Raw genomic sequence first — 19,877 nt, forward strand, 5'->3', positions numbered from 1 at the left:
GCCCAAGGCTTCCCTCACCTCCCTTTCCTTTTCAGTCATTCCCAGTCTCCACCTGCTAAGCCTATCTCTGCACTCCCAGTTTCATTGAGCACTCAAGTCCCATTCTCTTCTACAGTCTGTCTGCTTAAGAGCTAGTCTGCCCATCTCTCTCCTCCCTGAAACCCATCCTTCCTCCTCACTCAGTCTCTGAACTCCCTTCCCTTGTCTGTGGCCCAGACAATCCAGATCCCCACTCCTGAACCAATCCTTCTCTTCTCCTCACTACACAGACTCCCAGTTGTGTTATCCCTCCAGGGACCTCCCTTCTGGTCTCTGCCCTTTCCATTTGATTGTCTGCTGAACTGTGTTCCCTTCTCTAGTTTGTCCCTTACTGTGAGTCCAGCTGTCCATGCACTCCTACACCAGCTTCCCTTTTGACCTTAGCATCCCACCACTACATTTTCCACTGGATCAATCCCAGTCTGCCCCACTCCCAGCCTCCCCTCAAAAATAGTCTCAGTTTCCTATCATTCACTAACAGTCTAAGTCTATATTCATAGTCAGTTTTCACCTTATTTTCTCTCACTAAGGCCTCCACTCCAATCACACCAGATTTCTTGACCCGCCCTAATTTTTTTTGTTCTGGTCTAGCTCTTTCCCATCCACATTGAAAAGGCTTCCTCTGCTGTCTTGCCTAAAGTACCACAAAGGAATGAGGCAGCATGAGCGCAAGAAAGTGCTCTGCTCTGAGCTGAAATATCTACTGCTCTGCTGTCATGAAGCAATAGAGAGGGACTATTGTGTTCACTTTGAAGCTCTGAAGCATGCTCAGTTGCTGTGACAATGGTGCACACCCACGGCAGGTAGATCTAGAAGCTATGAGATGTTTGTAAGCCCATAGGCAAGACAGCATCACTGGAGATTCTAGGAAGTCTATGTCCATATTGAGAAACAGTACAGTTTTTCAAAGGCTCTGTGGCCAGATGTGGGTCAAACAATGTAAGGGACAGCAAACACAAAAGCCACATTCCAGTAAAATTCCAAGCTTTTAAGCAGAGTCCTGTAGTCTGTACTAGCGTCTTTCAAGGAATATGTTACAAGAAATTTTGAGAACACCCCAACGATATATTTTTCTCTGACCTGGCTTTCAGCTGCAGCTGAATTGTTTTAACTGAAAATCCTTTAAATAAATCACCCTGAGCCAATGCAGAATATGAAATTTCACCCCAGCTGGTTAAAGTTTATCAATGTTAAGCAACTACAAATGGGGTCTTATAACATGAACTGGAAGATGACCTTAAAATAAGGCAATGCAATCAGTTTCAAGTATAATGATCTGGAAATAGGGATATGAAGAGTGAGGTGGCAACATATGCAGAAGACACTATTTGAATTAATCAATACAAGACAGCGAGTAACTTCATAATAAAGTTAAGTGAATGGGCAGCATGATTGCAAATTTAATTCAGAGTTGACAAATGCAAGATAATGCATATTGGAAAGATATGATTTGAGCTGCTCATGTTCTTTGCAGAATTCTGAATTAAGTGTAATTACTTGGGGAATGGCTTGGTATCATTATGAACAGCTCAATGAAACCCCTGTTCACTGTGCAGTAGCATAAAAAAAAAAATAATCCAAGTGTTACGGAAGGGTGAGATAACAAACACAATTGGAGACTGTCTTGTACCATTAAGCACATTTATAATGAGCCTTCAACTGCAATGATAAGTGCGATTCTGGTAACCCTCCCTCAAAAAGATTTTTTTAAAAAGATAGACGATAGAGAGCCAGATGGCAAAAATGGCTAGAGGTATGGAAATGCTTATGTATGAAGGCAGATGGGAATTCTAAACTGAAAAAATGAAGCATGCTGGGGTTTTCTTTAGAGAACCTCAACACAAAGGGAGATCAGGAGGGGCCCTGTGGATTCCTAACTAGCTGGTATTCCCATTCCTCACGCTGCTGGTGGGACACTATTTTTCAGCACTACGGTCAGAGCTGCATGTTCAAGGAAGCCATGAATATCCTCAACATGCTCTTCACTGGTCTCTTCACTGTTGAGATGGTCCTGAAATTAATCGCCTTCAAACCCAAGGTAGGTGCTATAGGCGTAGAGTTTCCTGGCCTCTGTGTGTGTGTGCATGTGTGCGGGGCAGCTGTGAGGAGAAGGAGGAGGTGAAACTTTCTGATCTATTACCCCACCAATAACTGAGCTGGACAGTTGCTCTCTGGATTGGAGTCTCACATATATTTAACTTTTTCACTGGAGAGTAGACACACTAAAAAAAAAAAAAAAAGCAACACCTGCTAATAGAGAATGTTCCTAGTTCTCTGTTGTCATTACGTTAGAACAGTGACACTATGTTAAGGCTATAGCATGTTCTCCATTCTGAGTGTTATTGTAATGCTCTCTCTGACTTTCCTTAAATGAATTATAAATAGCATCCCATGATTAGTCTCCTGGCCCAAGTGAAGTTAATCAAGTATGACTTAATTTGAGTTATGAGCTCAAAAGTTGTTTCTTCTGGGAGGGCTATATCTTAATGATAGTTTGAATTACTTTAGTTTTGAATGTAAAACTTCATTGATAATATTCAGTACCCCAGCAAGTCCTGTCTGAAACTATTGTCCTGTCCATTGGGCCGTGGCATTCTGCTACTATAGCTGCACCATGGGGTATGATTACAACCTACAAGCTCTTCCAACTAAGTTGGCATAGCTGCTGCAGGACAAGGACAAAGATTCTGACCTCACATAATTTAACATTATACAAGGCTTTCTTCTTTGGGATTTAAATTCAGCAGTGTGTCATGTGGAGTGGAATCCAGATACCTAAATACAGGTACCTCATGCCATTTCTTATTTTCAATGATACCTTGATACATGGGGTTGTATCTTGAAGGATACCTTGATATGTTGGAGTTTGCGAGCACTGTCTGAAGCATCAGTTATGACATTGGTAAAGATGAGAACATTCATGTATGACAGTCATGCTTGTCCTTCACATTAAGCATTTAGGGGATCACTGAAGTTAAGAGGTCCTCCCAGCTCTAACCCAACATCTTCCTTATCCTCAGCTCAGAAACTTTTTCTTCTTAACTATGTGTTGACTCTATTCCCATCCAACCCCTCTCTATCCTTCCACACTTTCTAGGACTTCTTCTTAAAGAGTCACAATTTTACTTTTTTTTTCCTGTGCCCAATATCACTATCCTTTCTCAGTTGTAGTCCTCTTGAAACTTAGGATCATCTTGTGCAGTCCTGGTGAAGGACTGATTTATTTTTTTATTTTATTTTTGGTGAGTTCTCAAACACTGTCTTGGGAAATTTAGAAGTATCATCATCTGTTTCAGAAGAGATTGTAATTTTCAGAAGGGATCTACCTTTCACTTGTGAGATTTTACCATGTCTGTTAGCAAGGAAATCTTCTAGCACTTTGTAAAAGTATTATCTGCACAGTATATACCCAGAAAAGTATGTCACACACTTTGTAATGTTCTTCTTATTTCATGGCTCTACTTTACAGGAGATTCTTGACTTTGAGAAAGATGATGTTCTCAGCAGAATTTGTTTTGAGCATTTAGGGGAAAAGTTCAACCAGTTCAAATATTGAGCTCTGTACATATACAAGGAAGGCTTTACCTGACATGGTTGCCTCTAACAGTAAGGCATTGGACTTGATGATATTGGAGGTCCTTTCTGCTTCCTGTGTCTTACTTTCCTGTATTCAATCTCCTTTTCAAGTGTTGCTGCACAACAAAGTATTAAACAAAATCAACTGAGGGTAGATATGCATCCTTCAGATAGCAAAACACTGGAAGAGATTGCCTAAAGAGGTTGTGGAATCTCCATAATTTGAGGTTTTAAGATTAAGTTAGGGGAACCTTTCATTAGAAGCAGTTTAGGAATGTATGATCTGCCTTGGGACAGGGGAATGGACTAGACCATCTCATGAAGTCCCTCTCAGCCCAATTTTCCATGATTCTGTAGTTTCCAAGCTAAATCCCCAGTTTAACTACGCTATAGTAAAAGTGAGAATGTAAAAGAAATTTTCCTTGTGACCAGAATAGTAGAGTATTAATGAAGTCTTCTCAACTAAGGATCAGACAACAACCTCAGGTTGAAAGAATAGCCCACAAAAAGAGCAAATCTGTTTCAAATCCTAGTCTGGCCTGTATGCCAAAAATAGCATTAACTCTTAAACTGCTATTTTAATTAATTAATTCAGGAAAATAATATTTTAAAACATGGAACCACAGGATTTACAGGGAAGAAAAACAGGAATGAACTTGTGAAAACCACTAATACAGCAAAAAGACGACTCCAGCAACACTGGATTATGTTGAGTACCAGTTCAGTGACTCAAGTTTGGAAACATCAAAATGCCTTGTATAACTTGCCATTGTCTGTTCAGTACCATTTGGACTAACGTGGAGCAACACCGGGGGACACAATCTGCTTCTCTTTAGGTTGCACATTTGGGATTGAAGCTGAATTTGTGTAGAATATGTTCTGATGTGGGAGTCTCCCAGAATGAATCAAGTTATTACCTCAGCCCTCTGCTTGGCCAGACCTTGTGTCCTCCTATCATGCAATGCAAATCATACATTTGCAGATGAAAGTTGTCCCCAGGAACACCAGCTAAAAAGTCCGAAAGGATTTCATTGTCACCTGGGTGAACACCACTACAGCTCAGTCATCATCCTCTCCCCTCTAACCAATCAAGTCACCCAGACTCAGATGCTAAGTAATATTAGTGTTTCCCAGATGTGAAATGGCAAGCTTAAATGCTTGTGAGATCTCTGCTGAAGACATTTGGCTGCCATTTCCAGAGCAATAAAACACAAACCAGCCTTGGTTTAAGCTGTTTGTCTCATTTTGAATTTGTGCCCAAACATCACTCTTTTCTATCTGAAGAGTGCCCTAAAATGAGGGAGCCATAAGCTTTATGACTGACATCAAGCAAGCAGGAAACTTGAGTAGCCGAAGGTGTTGCGTCCTCGCCTTAGTCACAAGCCCCAGGAGAATGTGGCAGAACAGAACTGAGCGCAGAACTGAAGCCAGTAAAATTTGGTCTGTTTTCTCCAACTTCGTGGGTGCTGCAGCTAACCTTCAGCTACAGCAGGCAGCACAGTAACTGACCTGTAACTCTGAAGCACCCACCACAGAGCTCTCCCTTGCACAGTTGCTTCCTAAAGGCACCTTGGAATGAATGGTCTGCAGCAGCAACAGAGGATCACAGTTTTCTCCATCTGTGCAAGGTAGAACAAGCTGCTGTTTATTCATACCTTTACCAGAGAGATTTGCTAAGGGAACTGGGACAGATCTCTGAGGTACTCAGAGCTGCTATCGCCCTAGCTTCTTACAGAAGTCACCACAGGAATGCGCGCATGCAGAACGGCTTTGAGGGAAGCCTGGAGTTCCTAATACGCAGAGTTCCTGCTGCAAGCAGTGGTGTGGCAATTGCTATTATATTAAGTACTTTATATAAGCACTACAATGCTACCTGCGTGTTACATGTGTAACGAGAAAAGGTGACAGTCTCTAACAATAGATTTTTTACTGTATCCAGTTTTTATTTCTTCTATTCTGTGAGGAGACATGTCCTTCTTATTTGCTAATCTTGATAGTGAAGGTAAAAAAAGCAAACACAGTCAGTTGCACAGACATTAAGTAGTATCACATGTGTGCCTGACTGCAAAGAATTGACATGGATAATCCAGCCCTGCAACTAGTTCTTGTGGTAAGAGCAAGGATTTACTCATTGAAAGGCCAGCCGTAGGAATAAGGAGCCAAGTCTGAGTCAGGGCTCATCTCCTAACACTTACAGAAAGTATGTGAAGGGGGTAGAAGGACAAGGTTTCCTAACTACGCATACTGTTACTGTTGAGATTGGTTGCTCTAGTCAGCAAGTACCTTTGATACCTGTCCTTTTTATTGACCGTCTTCTGTGAACAGAGTTTTGGTTCATTTAGTCTCCAGGGAGACTATAAAGAGGGGTGTGTTAGCTGGAGCAGCTGCTGCTGCGGTAGATAGTGCATGCCAGGCAGAGAAAAGGCCAGCCTCTGACAGTCCCCGTGTTTCTGTGGGGTGCATTTTCTGGAGGAGAGGATCAGTTCTCCCAGGTTTTTTGCAGAATAAATCTAAGCACTGTGTAAGACAGCTTATCTATGTCTGATGCAGTCTTGACAGGAGGGTGTACTAACAATAAGCAAGAGAGATTTGGGATGATTACAGCTGTTGATAAAGAAAACATCCACTGCATGCCCTGCATCTCCTTACAGAGTATTAATGTGCTGCTCTGAAGTAAAACTCCCAAATGGACCCGAGTGTGTGTCTTGGCTGATGCTCATATACTGATTCAAGACTAGTTACTTCAAAGAGACAGACAGTCTAAAAGTAATGCTGTTGAGTCAGGGCCTTTTGCTGCTTTGGTTTTCTAATTTTATAAATTCTCCAGCCAGTCTGGTGAGCTATTTTCCAGTTCCTGCATGAAGCAAGCTGCTGCTACTTCATGCTTTTTTCGGAGAAAACTACTAAAGGGAATGAAGAGGTGCTGTGCTTTCTGGGGTGCTTACAGCTACCACTGTCCTGCTTCTTAAAGAAGAAATCCCCACAAGCACCAGTCCATGAAGAACCAGCTGCTCTACAAAACCTGCCTACGGTTTATCTTTTCAACTCAAAGACAACAACTTAAAATTCCTATTCATATGAAACTGCACCATCTGTCAATGTACGTGCTAATATGGGGATGGATATTCCTCCAGGAATTTCAGATTTTTCCAGCTCCCTGGAATGGGCTGTTTTACTGATGAACATTATCTACTTTTTTGTTCAGGAAACATTTCATCTATCCTCTTATTTGCTAGGGCAGGACTAGTAATCCAAGAGCTATGAATTTTCTACCCCGTCCCTGCCATCTCAAAGTAGGCAAGACATATCAGTGGAATGACTCCCATGCATAAAGTAAAGCATATGTTCATATATTTTGTCAAATCCAGGTCTGCGTGTGGAAAGGGAATCTTGGGGATTTCCTCTGTGGAATTATGACTATCAGAGAGACTACAGATCACAAGTTTATTCCATTTACCAGACACTGTCAGCACCTTTCTTCCCTGGGTGTTTATGGATGTTACTTGTAAAGCAGCCTGTAAGAACGCCATCTGTCCTGCCTCAGATAGTTGGTTCAGTCCCTCATTTATCACTGCTGCTTTACTCTGAATTCTTGCCATTCTTTAATGTCATTTTCGTGTAGCAGAGTTCAGACTTCTGTACACTGTTTCAAACAAGTTTCACATTCAGTACAAGGCATATAATCCCATTTGATCCCTGGAAGAGCTATGACCCCCTGAGTAGTGGAAGTCATGAGTGTTGCCCATGGTTATTTCTTAGTCTACATTTGCTGATGGATCTGTGCGTCTTTAGCGTTTCTCTCTCCCCCGTGTATTTGCCCTTCTTTATTCCTCTTTAAGCTCCTCTCACTCAGCATTTATCATGCATTTGATGCACTGATTTCTCAAACCTGCAAAATGACTCATCTGTTTTTGTTCCCTTTTTACTACTCCATTTCTAGTACATTTATGCCTATAAACAGATCTTTGAGCAGTCTCTCCTAGTCACACTGGCTGCTTCATACTACTTGCATTCTTCTTTCTAACCATAATCATGATCTGTCATTTCTTGGTCAGGACAGAGGCTTCAGGATTTTCACAAACAACTGAAATTTATATCCAATCTATCCCCTTGCACTACAGAAACAAGGTTGGTTAATTTTGGAAATCTAATGCTTTTAGTACTTCTTCATTTTAGTACCTTTAGAAACACCCATGTATCTTAGGATGCTGCCCTGGCATCATTCATCACAGCGTTGTATTTCTCCAGCTTATACAGAGAAAGCAAAACAAAGACATTCTGCACTGATACAAAAATGTCAGGAAAATTTTTTACAATTGAGTGATCTTTTGCCCAGCACCGAAAAACACTTCAGGTCCATCCAACAGACATAGGAATCGCATTTAGTTAGAAATCACATGGTCTGGGATGAAGTATGGTCATATAAATTAGTAGTTTAAGTTGTGTAAACTATATGTGAGCCCATTACCCTTTCTGTTTGGAGGGACAGCATCGAGACATGGAGCATTTGCTAGCTGAGTCATCTACCCGTGCAATAGGAGGGGCAGTCTCCAATCACCACCTTGCCTTTGGCTGGAACAAGTGTTTTAAAAGGCAAAAGAAGGGGTAGAGAAGGCTAATATGTTTCAGGATCCATAGGTGGGAAAAAAAAATACACCTCATTCAACAAAAAGGAAGAGTGAGTTCTGCTTGATGTTGGATGAGAAACTGAGCATGGAGAGAACTAGAAATAGTCAGGTAAGAGAGTGTGCAAAGCAAGGAAAGTGAGAGAACTAAACAAACAGGAAGGACCATGTCTGGGGGAAAAAGGGAGAGAAACCAGACCTGGAGGGGAGGAAAAACCATATACAGATAACGGAGAGTGCAAACAGACAGAATATCTTTAAAAGTAGAAAAAAAAAAAAGTAAACCAAAGACCCTGAAAGAGGAAAGTATTAATAAAATGGAGAAAGAAATGATTGGACAAAAAATGATGCAAAGAAAAGAAAAGCAGAAACAGAGCTGAAAGGAAAAGTAAACATGGAAAGAGATTTTTACAAAATTAAAAACTGAATTAAAACCCATAGCTTTTAAGCTAATGAACATCTTTTTGTGCTTCTACATTTTATTGAAGTTCCCTGGCAGACATCCCAGGTCTCCGTGTTCAAACACATCAATATCTCAGCCGCTGAGCCTCCCAGTCTACTGTCTCATCAGAATAATTTGCAGTAAAAGTTGGGTGCAATGTATTTCCCTACTTCTGTGAATTAATCTCAGCCCTGTTGCAAAATGCATCAGCATGTTACGCCAGAAATGCTTTCCTTTTCACCCCAATTTTTTTTCTGGGTGAAATCTGAATGTGTTGTATTTTCTTGTGGATCTTCTGTACAGCCAGTAGCCCAGCTGGAATTAATCTAGGCTGCTCAGACAAGCCCAGCAGCCATATGACCAGAAATCCCTGACATCTCTGTAGTACACAACTGGACACTGCACTGTATGTGCGCAGTCAGTCCGAGGCTCCCAAGGAACTGCTGAATCAGACTCAAGGGGTTTGGAAATACACTAGAAAAGGGAAAAAGTCTTAACCCCTCATTAATCACTCCTCTGCTTTCTCCTTACTGTGATTACCTGTCTGTCAGGAGTTTCATGCATTTTGCATAGCATAAGTGTCATGTGGAGATTTGACCATATGGCCTTTCACGTCCACAGGTCTGGGAGGAAGAACGAGCCTCTTTTCTAAGCCCTGTCTGCAAAAGTAAATACTAAAAATACTGTATGTCAGAGCAGCATGTTTAGGTGACTTTGATGTGAAGAAATACTTGGAATAATTATTGTGGACATGGATGATCAGGTCATCCCACTCCTCTATACCCCTCAGTGGGCTGGAACAGAGAATCATCAGGTAGACTTGCTCAACACTTTCACAGCAGCTCAGCGTTGAGACTTTGTCGCAGAACATGGAAGGGCATCCCGCCAGCCAAGGGCCAAAACAGCTGCTTTTGTTATTCCAGGCCTTAAATCAAAATTTTTCAGGAGTCTGTGCTGACAACATATTACAAGGAAGTGACATTGAAAGAAAGAACCACATACTGGTGTTTTAGAGTGCTGGCCCATCAAGTTAAACCTGGTGTAACTGTAGAGCCTCAAACAACAAACCCTCCAGTTAGCACAGAAGAAAAAGTAAAATGCAACAGAATGTTAGGGATGAGGTTGATTTAGCAACAATTTCCACAAATGAGGAGTCAGCAAGCAAATAACTTCCTACTCTGTCTTGAGAAAGTACAGGGAATCCTCTTTGATACTTCTAGATTTCACTGAGCTCCTCACCAGTTCCTGAGCATGCGTGGGAAGGGAAGTCTGGCCATTCCTGACACTTTGAAGGAGAAGAAAGTAGTGCCAGACTGAAGTTTTTCTATTGTGCATATGCTTATATTCTGTGATGGCATAGGCGTGACTCCACCTAAATGAGTCATGCAGTGTGAAAAACATTTGGTAGGTGAATGTAACAGAAGCAGCTAGACAGATGATGAGAAATGGAATTTTGCAGTAAATCCTACCTCATACCTCTAGTTGAATCTGGGTCAGGAAGCATCACAGTCTTCCTTTGGAACACCAGTTGACATCCTGCCTGAACTATACTGGTCTCTTTCCCATTTCCTTGTGAAAAATGTATGTTGCAGAAGTGCATCAGCGGAGTTGGTCCCGATTGATTTCTTTGTTGGTGCCCCCAAAGAAGAGGCCAAGAATGAAATGAGTGTACGGAACAAATTTCCCTCTTCATGCAAAAAAACCTGTCCTTTCATGTTGTGGTGGAAGCAAATGGTGAGGGACAAAAAGGCTGTTTGATCTGCTGCTTCCTATGTGTCGTGGTTTTACCCCAGCCGGCAGCTAAGCACCACGCAGCCGCTCACTCGCTCCCCCCCTCATCGGGATGGGGGAGAGAATTGGAAAAGTTAAAGTGAGAAAACTCGTGGGTTGAGATAAAGACATTTTAATAGGTAAAGCAAAAGCCACGCACACAAACAAAGCAAAGCAAGGAATTCATTCACCACTCCCCATGGGCAGGCAGGTGTTCAGCCATCTCCAGGGAAGCAGGGCCCTGTCACGCGTAACGGTTACTTGGGAAGACAAACGCCATCACTCCGAACGCCGCCGCCCCCCCCTTCTCTTCCCCCCAAGCTCCTTATAAACTGAGCATAACGTCATATGGTATGGAATATCCCTTTGGTCAGTTTGGGTCACCTGTCCTGTCTGTCTCCTCCCAACTTCTTGTGCACTCCCAGCCATCCCGCTGGCAGGGCAGTGCAAGAAGCAGAAAAGGCCTTGGCTCTGTGTAAACACTGCTCAACAATAAGTCCATAGAACAAAAACATCTCTATATTATCAACACTGTCTCCAGCACAAATCCAAAACATATCCCCACACTAGCTACTATGAAGAAAATCAACCCTCTCAGCTAAAACCAGGACACTATGTTACATTTGTTGTTTAAATGCAGGATGTTCTCCTTCCTGGAGGACAAGGCCATCAATTTTCTGCACACAAATAGATCCTCTAATTACCATATAGAATGTGTGAAATTTCTAACACTGATCAGCTGGAGCTATGCAATCCTCCAGCTTTCTGAAGGATCAATGGAGAATTCAGTAGGCAGAAAAACCTGTTAAAGAAGCTGTATGAGAGCTTCAATGAGAGGACTTTTCCTTCACAGCAAACGTACCCAGAGAATTTGCATATTGCTGCAACATTGTGACAGATTTATTTTCAGTCTGGCGCTTGGGGGTTTTAATGTCATTATAAATGATCAAAAATAATGATATGACTGCACAATGCAACGGTGTGGGAAGTACTGTATTAGCTATTACACTTAATTATTTAATACAGAAAATCATTCACACAGTGTTAAAAGCCCAGTGGGATGGTGAACTGGGGTCTCATTCACAACAGCATCGACAGCGTCAGCAGCAGCATGTTAAAAGGAGCAGTTCAGGGAAAAGTGACTTGCTCTCACTCTCAGCGGAAAAATCCCAACCCTCTATCACTTCATGTGAGGTTGTTCTAAAGGGTCAAAAGTTCTCACAGATGTGAATCTTCTCTTCATGTAGGAATGATACCAGATAACAGACTGTGATACAGCCCCTGTTAAGAACTATTCAGCATGTTAGGAAATGACATTTCCACTGCCAAATGGTCTGAGAGAGTTGATTTCTCTTCTGTATCATGCATCTGGCTTTTGTAGGACCTTGGAAACTTTAGTTTTCTACATTTCTGCTTCCCCTAGTGTAAAATGAGAGTAACCATCCTCTTTTGGAAAGTTATGATTGATGGATTACATGAAAGTAAGCATTATTTTATTAACTACTCTAATCCATATAAAATCAAGCCTTTTCTGAAAATGGAGATAACTTACAAAAAAAAAAAAAAACCCCTGTTCAAAATTCTGTTGCTCATACCTGCCAGCCTGTTTCTAGAAGATTCTAGAAGATTGTGCCTTTCTTCCAGTGAGTATCCATGCAGCAACCACGTCAGAGCAGTCCATAGCCTTTTCCCGTGGTGCATACATAGACAGAGAAGCTATTCCAAGTTCAGCCCCGTACTCAGAATGTTTCTTGACCCATTACTTGCCACTGTCTCATCTTCCCACAACAGTAAGCGGCTCTTCACTCTGAAAGATGCATCACTTCTCACAGGATGGGTTTTACTTCTTTTGAATCGTTCTTCCCTGGGCTGGGATGTCAGTCCAACTTCAGAAGACAGACTATCTTAAACAGCAAAGCCCATTCTTTTGCTCTTTTCATAGAACTGTTTCATGTTGCTGGTTTGGTTTATTGCTTCAAGAGTTATTTGTGGCTTTCATCAAGACCTGCTTTTTCTAGACCTTGCAAAGTCTTTGAGTATTTACAGCTTCTTCCTAATGGAATTTGACAGCAAAATTCTCACAGAATGCATTTTGTGATAAATGATCTGTTCAGACAAAGCAAGTCATCACATTCACTTTTCAGTCTTTCTGGTAAGACTGGTGTTGATTTTGTTTCTCTTTGCTGAGAACAAGTCTGGTTTCTGACTGCAGGGCAGTAATTGTTACATGATTGCAATGTAATTGTAATTACTGTTCATGAGGGAAAAGGCCCAACTCCTCACAGGGTATGACTGTGCTACAGCATACCTGTAGGAAAGTCAAGAATGTTTATCTTATTTTTTCTAGGTGGACAGCAGAATTTGTAAGAGATCTTTCTGTTACTCTGCCTCCATTTTCATGCATTTATGTCAAGGATGCCTTAGGCATTACTGTAGTGAGGCATTACTCACCCTCCCTTCAAAGGCAGCTAAGAGCAATCCAGGCCAAAAATGACATCAGGATCAGCGAGCTGAATCATCCAGTTTCAGCATGTTTTACTGTTATCATTTCCTTAGGCCTCAACAGCTTGTTGCCTTGAAAACAATCATTGCCTCCTCTAAGAGATGCTCCTATAATAAATGCTTCTATATTGCCTTTGCCATGCTTCTTTCCCAGACTTTGGAGGACCTGGGACCACAACACTGCACTTAAGCCTTCCACATGGCTGGGTGTTTGTGCACTACTAGCCACTTTACAGTAAATACGGAGAGATGTAAGGTAACTGTACCACCATGTAGGTGGGCATGGAAGGGCTCATGGGACGGTCTAGAAAATACAATTCTAGTGGAATGTACTGGGTTGCAAGATCTGGAAATGGGAATTCCCAGTTCACAGGACAGGTATGATAAAGACTTTTCTAGGCATGTCTTGCCAACGTTGTCATTTATCAGTAGGTGTGGAGAACATTAAAAAAAAAGGTCTGTTACGACACAAGAGATTATTTAGTTCCAGCCTCCATAAATGTTTAAGTTTGTCAAATAGTGGCTTGGAGACCTTGGTTCAGACAGCGAGGTTTTTTCTTCTTTTTTTCCTATGATGGAGATACTTGTCTACTACAAGAACAGGCGAGAACCATAATTTGCTTTAGAACCTACAGGCTCTCAAACAATAAGCAGAAGGTGCTCTCTCTTAACTTTTAACACACTACCACAGATTTATACCAATGACCTAGAAATAAATATTTGGGGTCTTTTTCCAGACTACAGAACCATTCAAGTGCTTCAGCTTCTTTCTTTCTGTCAAGCAGTGTCCAGTATGTCCAGACAGGCCCTCAGACCCCAAGGGACACCTGCCTGCTTTCACCAACATCCTCATTGTAAGAGAGCATGAAAAAGTGTGAGAGAGGATAAAGGAGAACATCAAAGTTATTAAGCACCTATCTTGGTCTACAAGTTGGTCTTGTTTTCTTACGGAAGAAGCAGAGGGGCTTATCAATAAGAAGCAGGAGGCTTCTTCAGAACTGACCAGACCTTTGGAACAGTCTGGGGAGCTGAAAAGCTCCTCTCCTCACTCCCAGTCTGCGGAAAGATTTGATGGAGTACGGGGGGCCTTATGCAATTCCCTGCAGCAGTGACTCATTACAGTGACTGGTAGGTGAACTGCAGGGAGTCTGTGTCTCAGAATTAATCCATCGATGGATGAGAGCTGATAGATAGTATGCAAATAGATGCTGTTTTCCTGCAGCCCGTCAGGAGCTCCAAGCAGCTGCATCCTCCACTTTATTCCTTCTCTATTAGGTTGTGCTAATTTCCCTGATTGCTGTTATGGCTAAATGGTATCTTAGCATAACAGAATTTGCATCTGACACAAATCTCCGTTTGGCGTCAGGAGCTATTGTAGCTTTGTAAGATTGTTCAGGATACATGAGAATTGCTGAAATCTGCTGTGAGAAGGTATGCCAAAAGTCACGGTACTGTGTAAATGTCATTTGTTTCGATACTGTTTTCCAATGAAACTGTCCCTTTTGCAAAAAGTACTTTCAGGGAAAGCCTCTTTTAATAAAGTCCGACTGACTCTCACAGCTCCAAATAGCCTGCAGCATTTTCAGAAACGAATTCATATACTAAGCAACCATCAACTGAACTTAGCAGTTCATCTCATTTTGCAAATCCTCAGCAAAGCTTGCTTTGGTGCCCTTTACAATCAGCAGGAAATTTTTGCTAAGAAATCACAGTGAATGTCAGAGTATCAGCCCCTTTCTCTTCTTCCTATATACTCTTTCCAGCTGATTAGGATTGATGCTTCATTTTTGTTGTTTTAATACGCAGGTTTAGTTCTGATAAGTGGTAGCAAGGTTCTCCTGTAGTTTGCTTTCATTTTAGGCTGTGTAGTTATCTATATGTCTTTGTTTCTCCTCCTCAATTCTTCATTTCTCTATTCATACATACATGCACACATGCATGTCTTTCCCTTTTTTCCTATGACATTGCAGCATCTTATTCCACTGGGGATCATCTGACCTATATTTGGATCCCACCCAGTGAATAGCCTTGGCCCTTGCTGTGCTCTTCATCTTTAGAGACTTTTCTCTCAGAGGTTTTGTTTTTTTTTTAATTTTTGCCAGCCACCTCATAAGAGATGGAAATGAAAACCTGGGACTAAGCAGATAAATAACTGCACATCAATTAACACACAAGTGACCCTGCAGCTCCCACAGGGCTGGATGCTCAAAACCCAGCTGGTACCATCACTCAACAGCACCTTTCCCCTGAGGACTTCTGTGCTTCAGTGTAGATGCATAGCTCTCCGGCCACCACACATTCTTATTATGGGCCCCAGGTGACTCTGAGCTCAGACCTTCAGACAGACTTCACTGGGCAATTTTCCTGGCTGTTAATGAGGCTTCTTAGATACTGCATCCAGGATCTCATATTCACAAAAAGTAAAAGAAATGGTCTCCAGAGATATCAATGGCTCCATAAGTACCAAAACAAACCTCAGCTTCTTTGATAGCTAATCTCAGCAACTAGGAAACCTAAAAATGATTGGCATACTCATTCTGAAATGTTACTATGTCTGCTCCCCTCAAACAAATGAGATTCCATTCCAGTCAGCTACTGCATATTTATGCTCAGCCTTTCATTAACTTATTGATCATGTGATGATACACTATCCTTTGCTACCTTTGGGGAAATAAAAAAATGGGGAAAAAACATGCTCTAATGGTGGGGCTATTTCATGCTTCCTGAATATTCAGTCCAATCCTCCTGGTCTCTTTCTGTCCTCCTTTCTCCCCAAAAGCTTCATGGATCTCCAAAGACATCCCACAAGAGAGGGTGACTACCATTCCCCAGTAAGCCCCTGAGGCTGCTATTATGTGACATGTAATTATACAGCTAAATCAGGGTCAAGCGTCTCCCTTTAAGGGTAAAATATGGTATTACACTCTAAATTCCTGTACTGCAAAAACAAACAGTGCCATCAATTCATTTCCAGTCAGATCTCCACCCCCTTGGGAAAAGTATACAGAACTTTCTGGTGGGAAAAATAGTTTGGAAATACAACCTCTTTATTAGAGTGAAAGCTTTTCCTTCATTCAGCTTGTCTTTCATTAGCCACCCTGGTACACTCCAGTGAGGAATGTGGCTTGAAGAGGTACTTTGAGGTCACAAGAGACAAGTCCCCAAGGGGTGTAGTTTCCTATTGATATGTACTCATAACTCCTGACAAGATTATGAGGTCTGATCCAAAGCTAAGTAACCATATGGCCGTTCGTAGGTAAATGTCTCTAAGAGGGTGGCTTTTTAAGGACGGATTCCATTACCTTGCACACAAATGAAGCGTCTATGTTCTCTGTTTTCTTTGAGCTCTCTTACTGTGAATAATATCTTCCTATTTTTCACACTTTTGTTTGAAACACAGAGGGAGCAGGTGAGGAGGAAAGGAAGGTTTTTAAATTGATGTGTTTCCTTAATTCAACACTGACATATTGGATGTGGGGTTGAGTAAAACTGCATTCATGTCCATGGTTCCTCTCACTCATCTAAGAGGTACAGGAGGAAAAGAAGAGCTCTCAGTCTGCCTTACAGCCACACAGTAACAGACCATGGTAATGCTCTTTCTGTGATCCCAGAGCAGCCCAGCCCAGCCCTTGACTTTCAAGCAAGGAGCTGGATGATGAGACTCAGCAGAGCATTCCAGGAGAAAGAACTCACAGTGTAAATCTGGAGCAACTCCACTGAAGTTAGAAGAGTGACTCCAGATATGCTGTGGTGTCACACAGGTCCAAAGCAGCTATTTGTGATGGCAATGAAAAGGGGACCTTTTCTTTCCAGGCCTGAGTCTCTCCTGAGATGTGCCAACTGTGTCAGTGCAGTGTCATTGCTTCCGGTGAGTTTACATTACTGCATCTGGGAGCAAAATTTAATTCACTGGCCTCAGTGGTCATCTGAGGACAAGGTTTGATGCTGCTTGTCACCTGGGTTTTGTACCAACAGCAAATGCTGTTTTACCAGCAGCGGTGGCTATTGGGCACTATGTCTGGAGTTGCTTAGTAAAAAGAAATTGTGAAATTGTGAATTTGGTTACATCTAAAACATTCTTTGCAGTATGATGCCAATCATAGTAAACATAACCACCTATCCATCACCACAGATTTAAAAATAGTTGTAATTTTGATGAGCAAAACCTGAACAACCTGTTTTGGATCTTCACCCTTGCAGCTGCCCAAAAACAAACTCTGTTTTTTTGGAGTTGTTTGGGTTCCTGCTGAAATCCTTAATAGTTCCTAAACTATGCAATTTGAGGAGGAAAAGGAAGAGAGCCATGCTATTGAATGCATGTATTCATTTGGCATGTGAGCAGTGCCATTGCCTCCAGCAGGACTGTGCACATGAACAGGGGCAGGAGGATTGGGTCTGTTGTCTTCTACTCCGTTCTCTTTGATCCTGCAAGCGTACTCTCTGCCAAGGTCGCATCAGGCTGCAAAGGCACTTTTTGCAACTCTGTATGATCTGTGTCTGTCCTTATTCAAAATGCATTTGCCTCTACAATTTAATCTGCTGTTCTCTCCCTCCCCTTCCTCTTGGTGAAGTCTAATTACAGTTTTATTCCAGGTCCATCTGGTTGCTAACGATGCTGGACATCACCGCTGAATTCATTCTAATATTTGTTGTGTATTTTCTAGGCTGGACGCTGAATAATAATATTCTCTGAATTTGCTTTTGCTCCTGTTTCCTTCCTCCCTGTTGTAATTGAATAGTAATGTGTAGCCATGGGATGATTACTCCTCCCAGTGTAGATCTGCTAAGAGTTGCCTATTTCAGGCTGCAGAATAAAGAGTGGTTTTTTCCTGTTTTGAGGAGCAGATTTCAAAGTCCACTCTACCAGCTCCCTTCACTGGTGTGGAACCAGCTGGGCAGTGGCTTTCTCTGCTTCATCTTTTTTTTTTCTTTTTTTTTTTTCCCCTGCCCCAAACATAACACAGTTTATAACTGTGAGTCTCAAAGCATCCTGGAGGCAGTGTTTCAGTGTTTAGAAAGACACTTTTTGCCAGTGCCTGCTCCATGTGATGGTTGAACCCACACTAATTTCAGGTTCCCAAGCCTGGCTTGTGCAGTGCCAGTGCTGGGAATTTTTAATTTATTTTTTTCTTTTTTTCCTTTTTGCTTTCTGCAACGCTGCCTGGGAACACAGACTCACACTTTACCCATGACCTGACTCTCTTAGCTAAGAATAGTAGTCGCAGTGCAACTTGGGTTCAGTCTCACTGGAGACATGCTGCAGCTGGGAAACAGGGAGGTCAGATTAGCCCATGCTCACAAAACCAAACATATAAAAGGAGTATGGAGGATTTTGTATGTTTGCCTCCTTTTAGGACTGCAGAACAAGGGGTAAAGGTTGGCGCAGGTGTTCTGTGAGCCAAGATAAGTTTTCTTTGCTCGTGACATTGACTTGGACAAGAAGTTTACGTACAGGAGCTCACCTCCTGGGCTGAACAGGGCCTTTTCCAAAAGGATTCTGTATCCTTATGGCCCATCCAGCCAAAAATCACGCAGGATGGGGACAGCAAGCAGTGCTGATTAGCATCTCCTGAGCCCTGCATAGAACAATGAGAGTTTGAGATAGCCCCCAAAGCAATTCTGCACAGTAAAGCAAAGGTATGAGTTTAGCATATGCTAGCGGATCTGCCATAGCTTGTCCTAGACAGCTGATGTTGCAGTGATTCTGCGGCACTATCATCTTCAGCGTGAGTGAGCAACAGGTCTCGCTCTGAGCACATGCTAAAGCCGACTTTGCTCTCATTCTTACCCCTTCCTGGTGGAATGTGCCAGCACATGCTATGTTCACACCTTCATTTTGTGGTGCAGACGTGCTTTCAGAGTAAGAAAAATACCAGTCCTGCTCTGTAGTTTTAAGACAGGAGCTAAAGCATTAGTAATAGAAACTGTTAGGCTGATGACTGTTGTAATACTCATTGCGACTGGGTAAAAATAAAGGTGATGACCAGGGAGGTTTAAATAGCACATCCCTGGCTCAGCTGTGCCCTCTGCTGCATTGTGACGCGGCAGCCAGCCATTAGCAGCATCAGCACAGCATTACATTTGGAACATGGACTGGTGGATTGACACTCACACTGGAAGAAGGGGAGCCATTTTTTGAGAGAAGCGTATGACACTATTCCCATACTCTTCCCCCAGCCAAATCTAAGCCAAATGGGGAAAGGTGCTGTGTTTCTAGGAACCAGAGATGTCTGGAGGAGCTGGTCCTGCAAGTCGTACTCCTGTGAGCAGCCATGCTCAAAGCGATCCATGTGCCTTCCCTTCACCCCTCGTCCCAGAGTTGGAGGGGAGGGGTGGCTGCCCTGGGATCGCACTAGCTGGATAGGGACTGCTCACACAAGTCAGGGATCTCAGGACTGGGCTACAGCTTGAGATGCAACAAGTAAGCTTAAGAGGAAGACCCCTTGAGGTATCAGGGCAGTAATTCTAATGGTAATTTTGAACTGTTTTTGTCTGTCTAACATTCCTTTTTAATCCCCATCCTGCCTGCCCCTTCCTTATGTAGGGTTACTTTAGTGATCCTTGGAATGTTTTTGACTTCCTCATCGTAATTGGCAGCATTATAGACGTCATTCTCAGTGAAACTAATGTGAGTATTACTCTACCCTCCCCAGGATACCACCACCTCCTCCTCCTCTGCTGTTCCTTCTCTCTTTCTCTCTTTATTTCTCTCTCTCTTTTTTTTTTCTGGTTTTTTTCCCTCTAGTCATGCTTTTATTGAACTTGCCGTCGTCCTTCTCCTTCTCCCAGGGAAAAAAAAAGGAGGGGGGGAAATGCCTCCTTCTTTTTCACTTGTCATAGCTCGCCCCAAGGCTGTGACTGGTGAAAGCGCACAGAGTTTGGGGTGTGTGTGCTTTTTTTCCCTCCAAAAGGTAGACATGCTT

The 19,877-nt window shown here is 42.4% G+C and overlaps 1 protein-coding gene across 3 annotated transcripts in view; it reads left to right on the forward strand.

Moving 5' to 3' along the window:
* CACNA1C (calcium voltage-gated channel subunit alpha1 C) overlaps positions 1–19,877 on the forward strand; it is a 490,567-nt gene that overhangs the window by 414,133 nt on the left and 56,557 nt on the right. For 2 of the 3 annotated variants that reach the window (XM_054839051.1, XM_054839042.1), the window contains 2 exons: positions 1,967–2,077; positions 19,499–19,582. In XM_054839051.1, the coding sequence (XP_054695026.1) occupies positions 1,967–2,077; positions 19,499–19,582 (195 nt within the window). The remainder of the gene's footprint in view (positions 1–1,966; positions 2,078–19,498; positions 19,583–19,877) is intronic. The other variant, XM_054839061.1, reaches the window with a different exon arrangement.

This window comes from Grus americana, chromosome 1 (genome assembly GCF_028858705.1).
Source record: "Grus americana isolate bGruAme1 chromosome 1, bGruAme1.mat, whole genome shotgun sequence".
NCBI classification, from domain to species: domain Eukaryota; kingdom Metazoa; phylum Chordata; class Aves; order Gruiformes; family Gruidae; genus Grus; species Grus americana.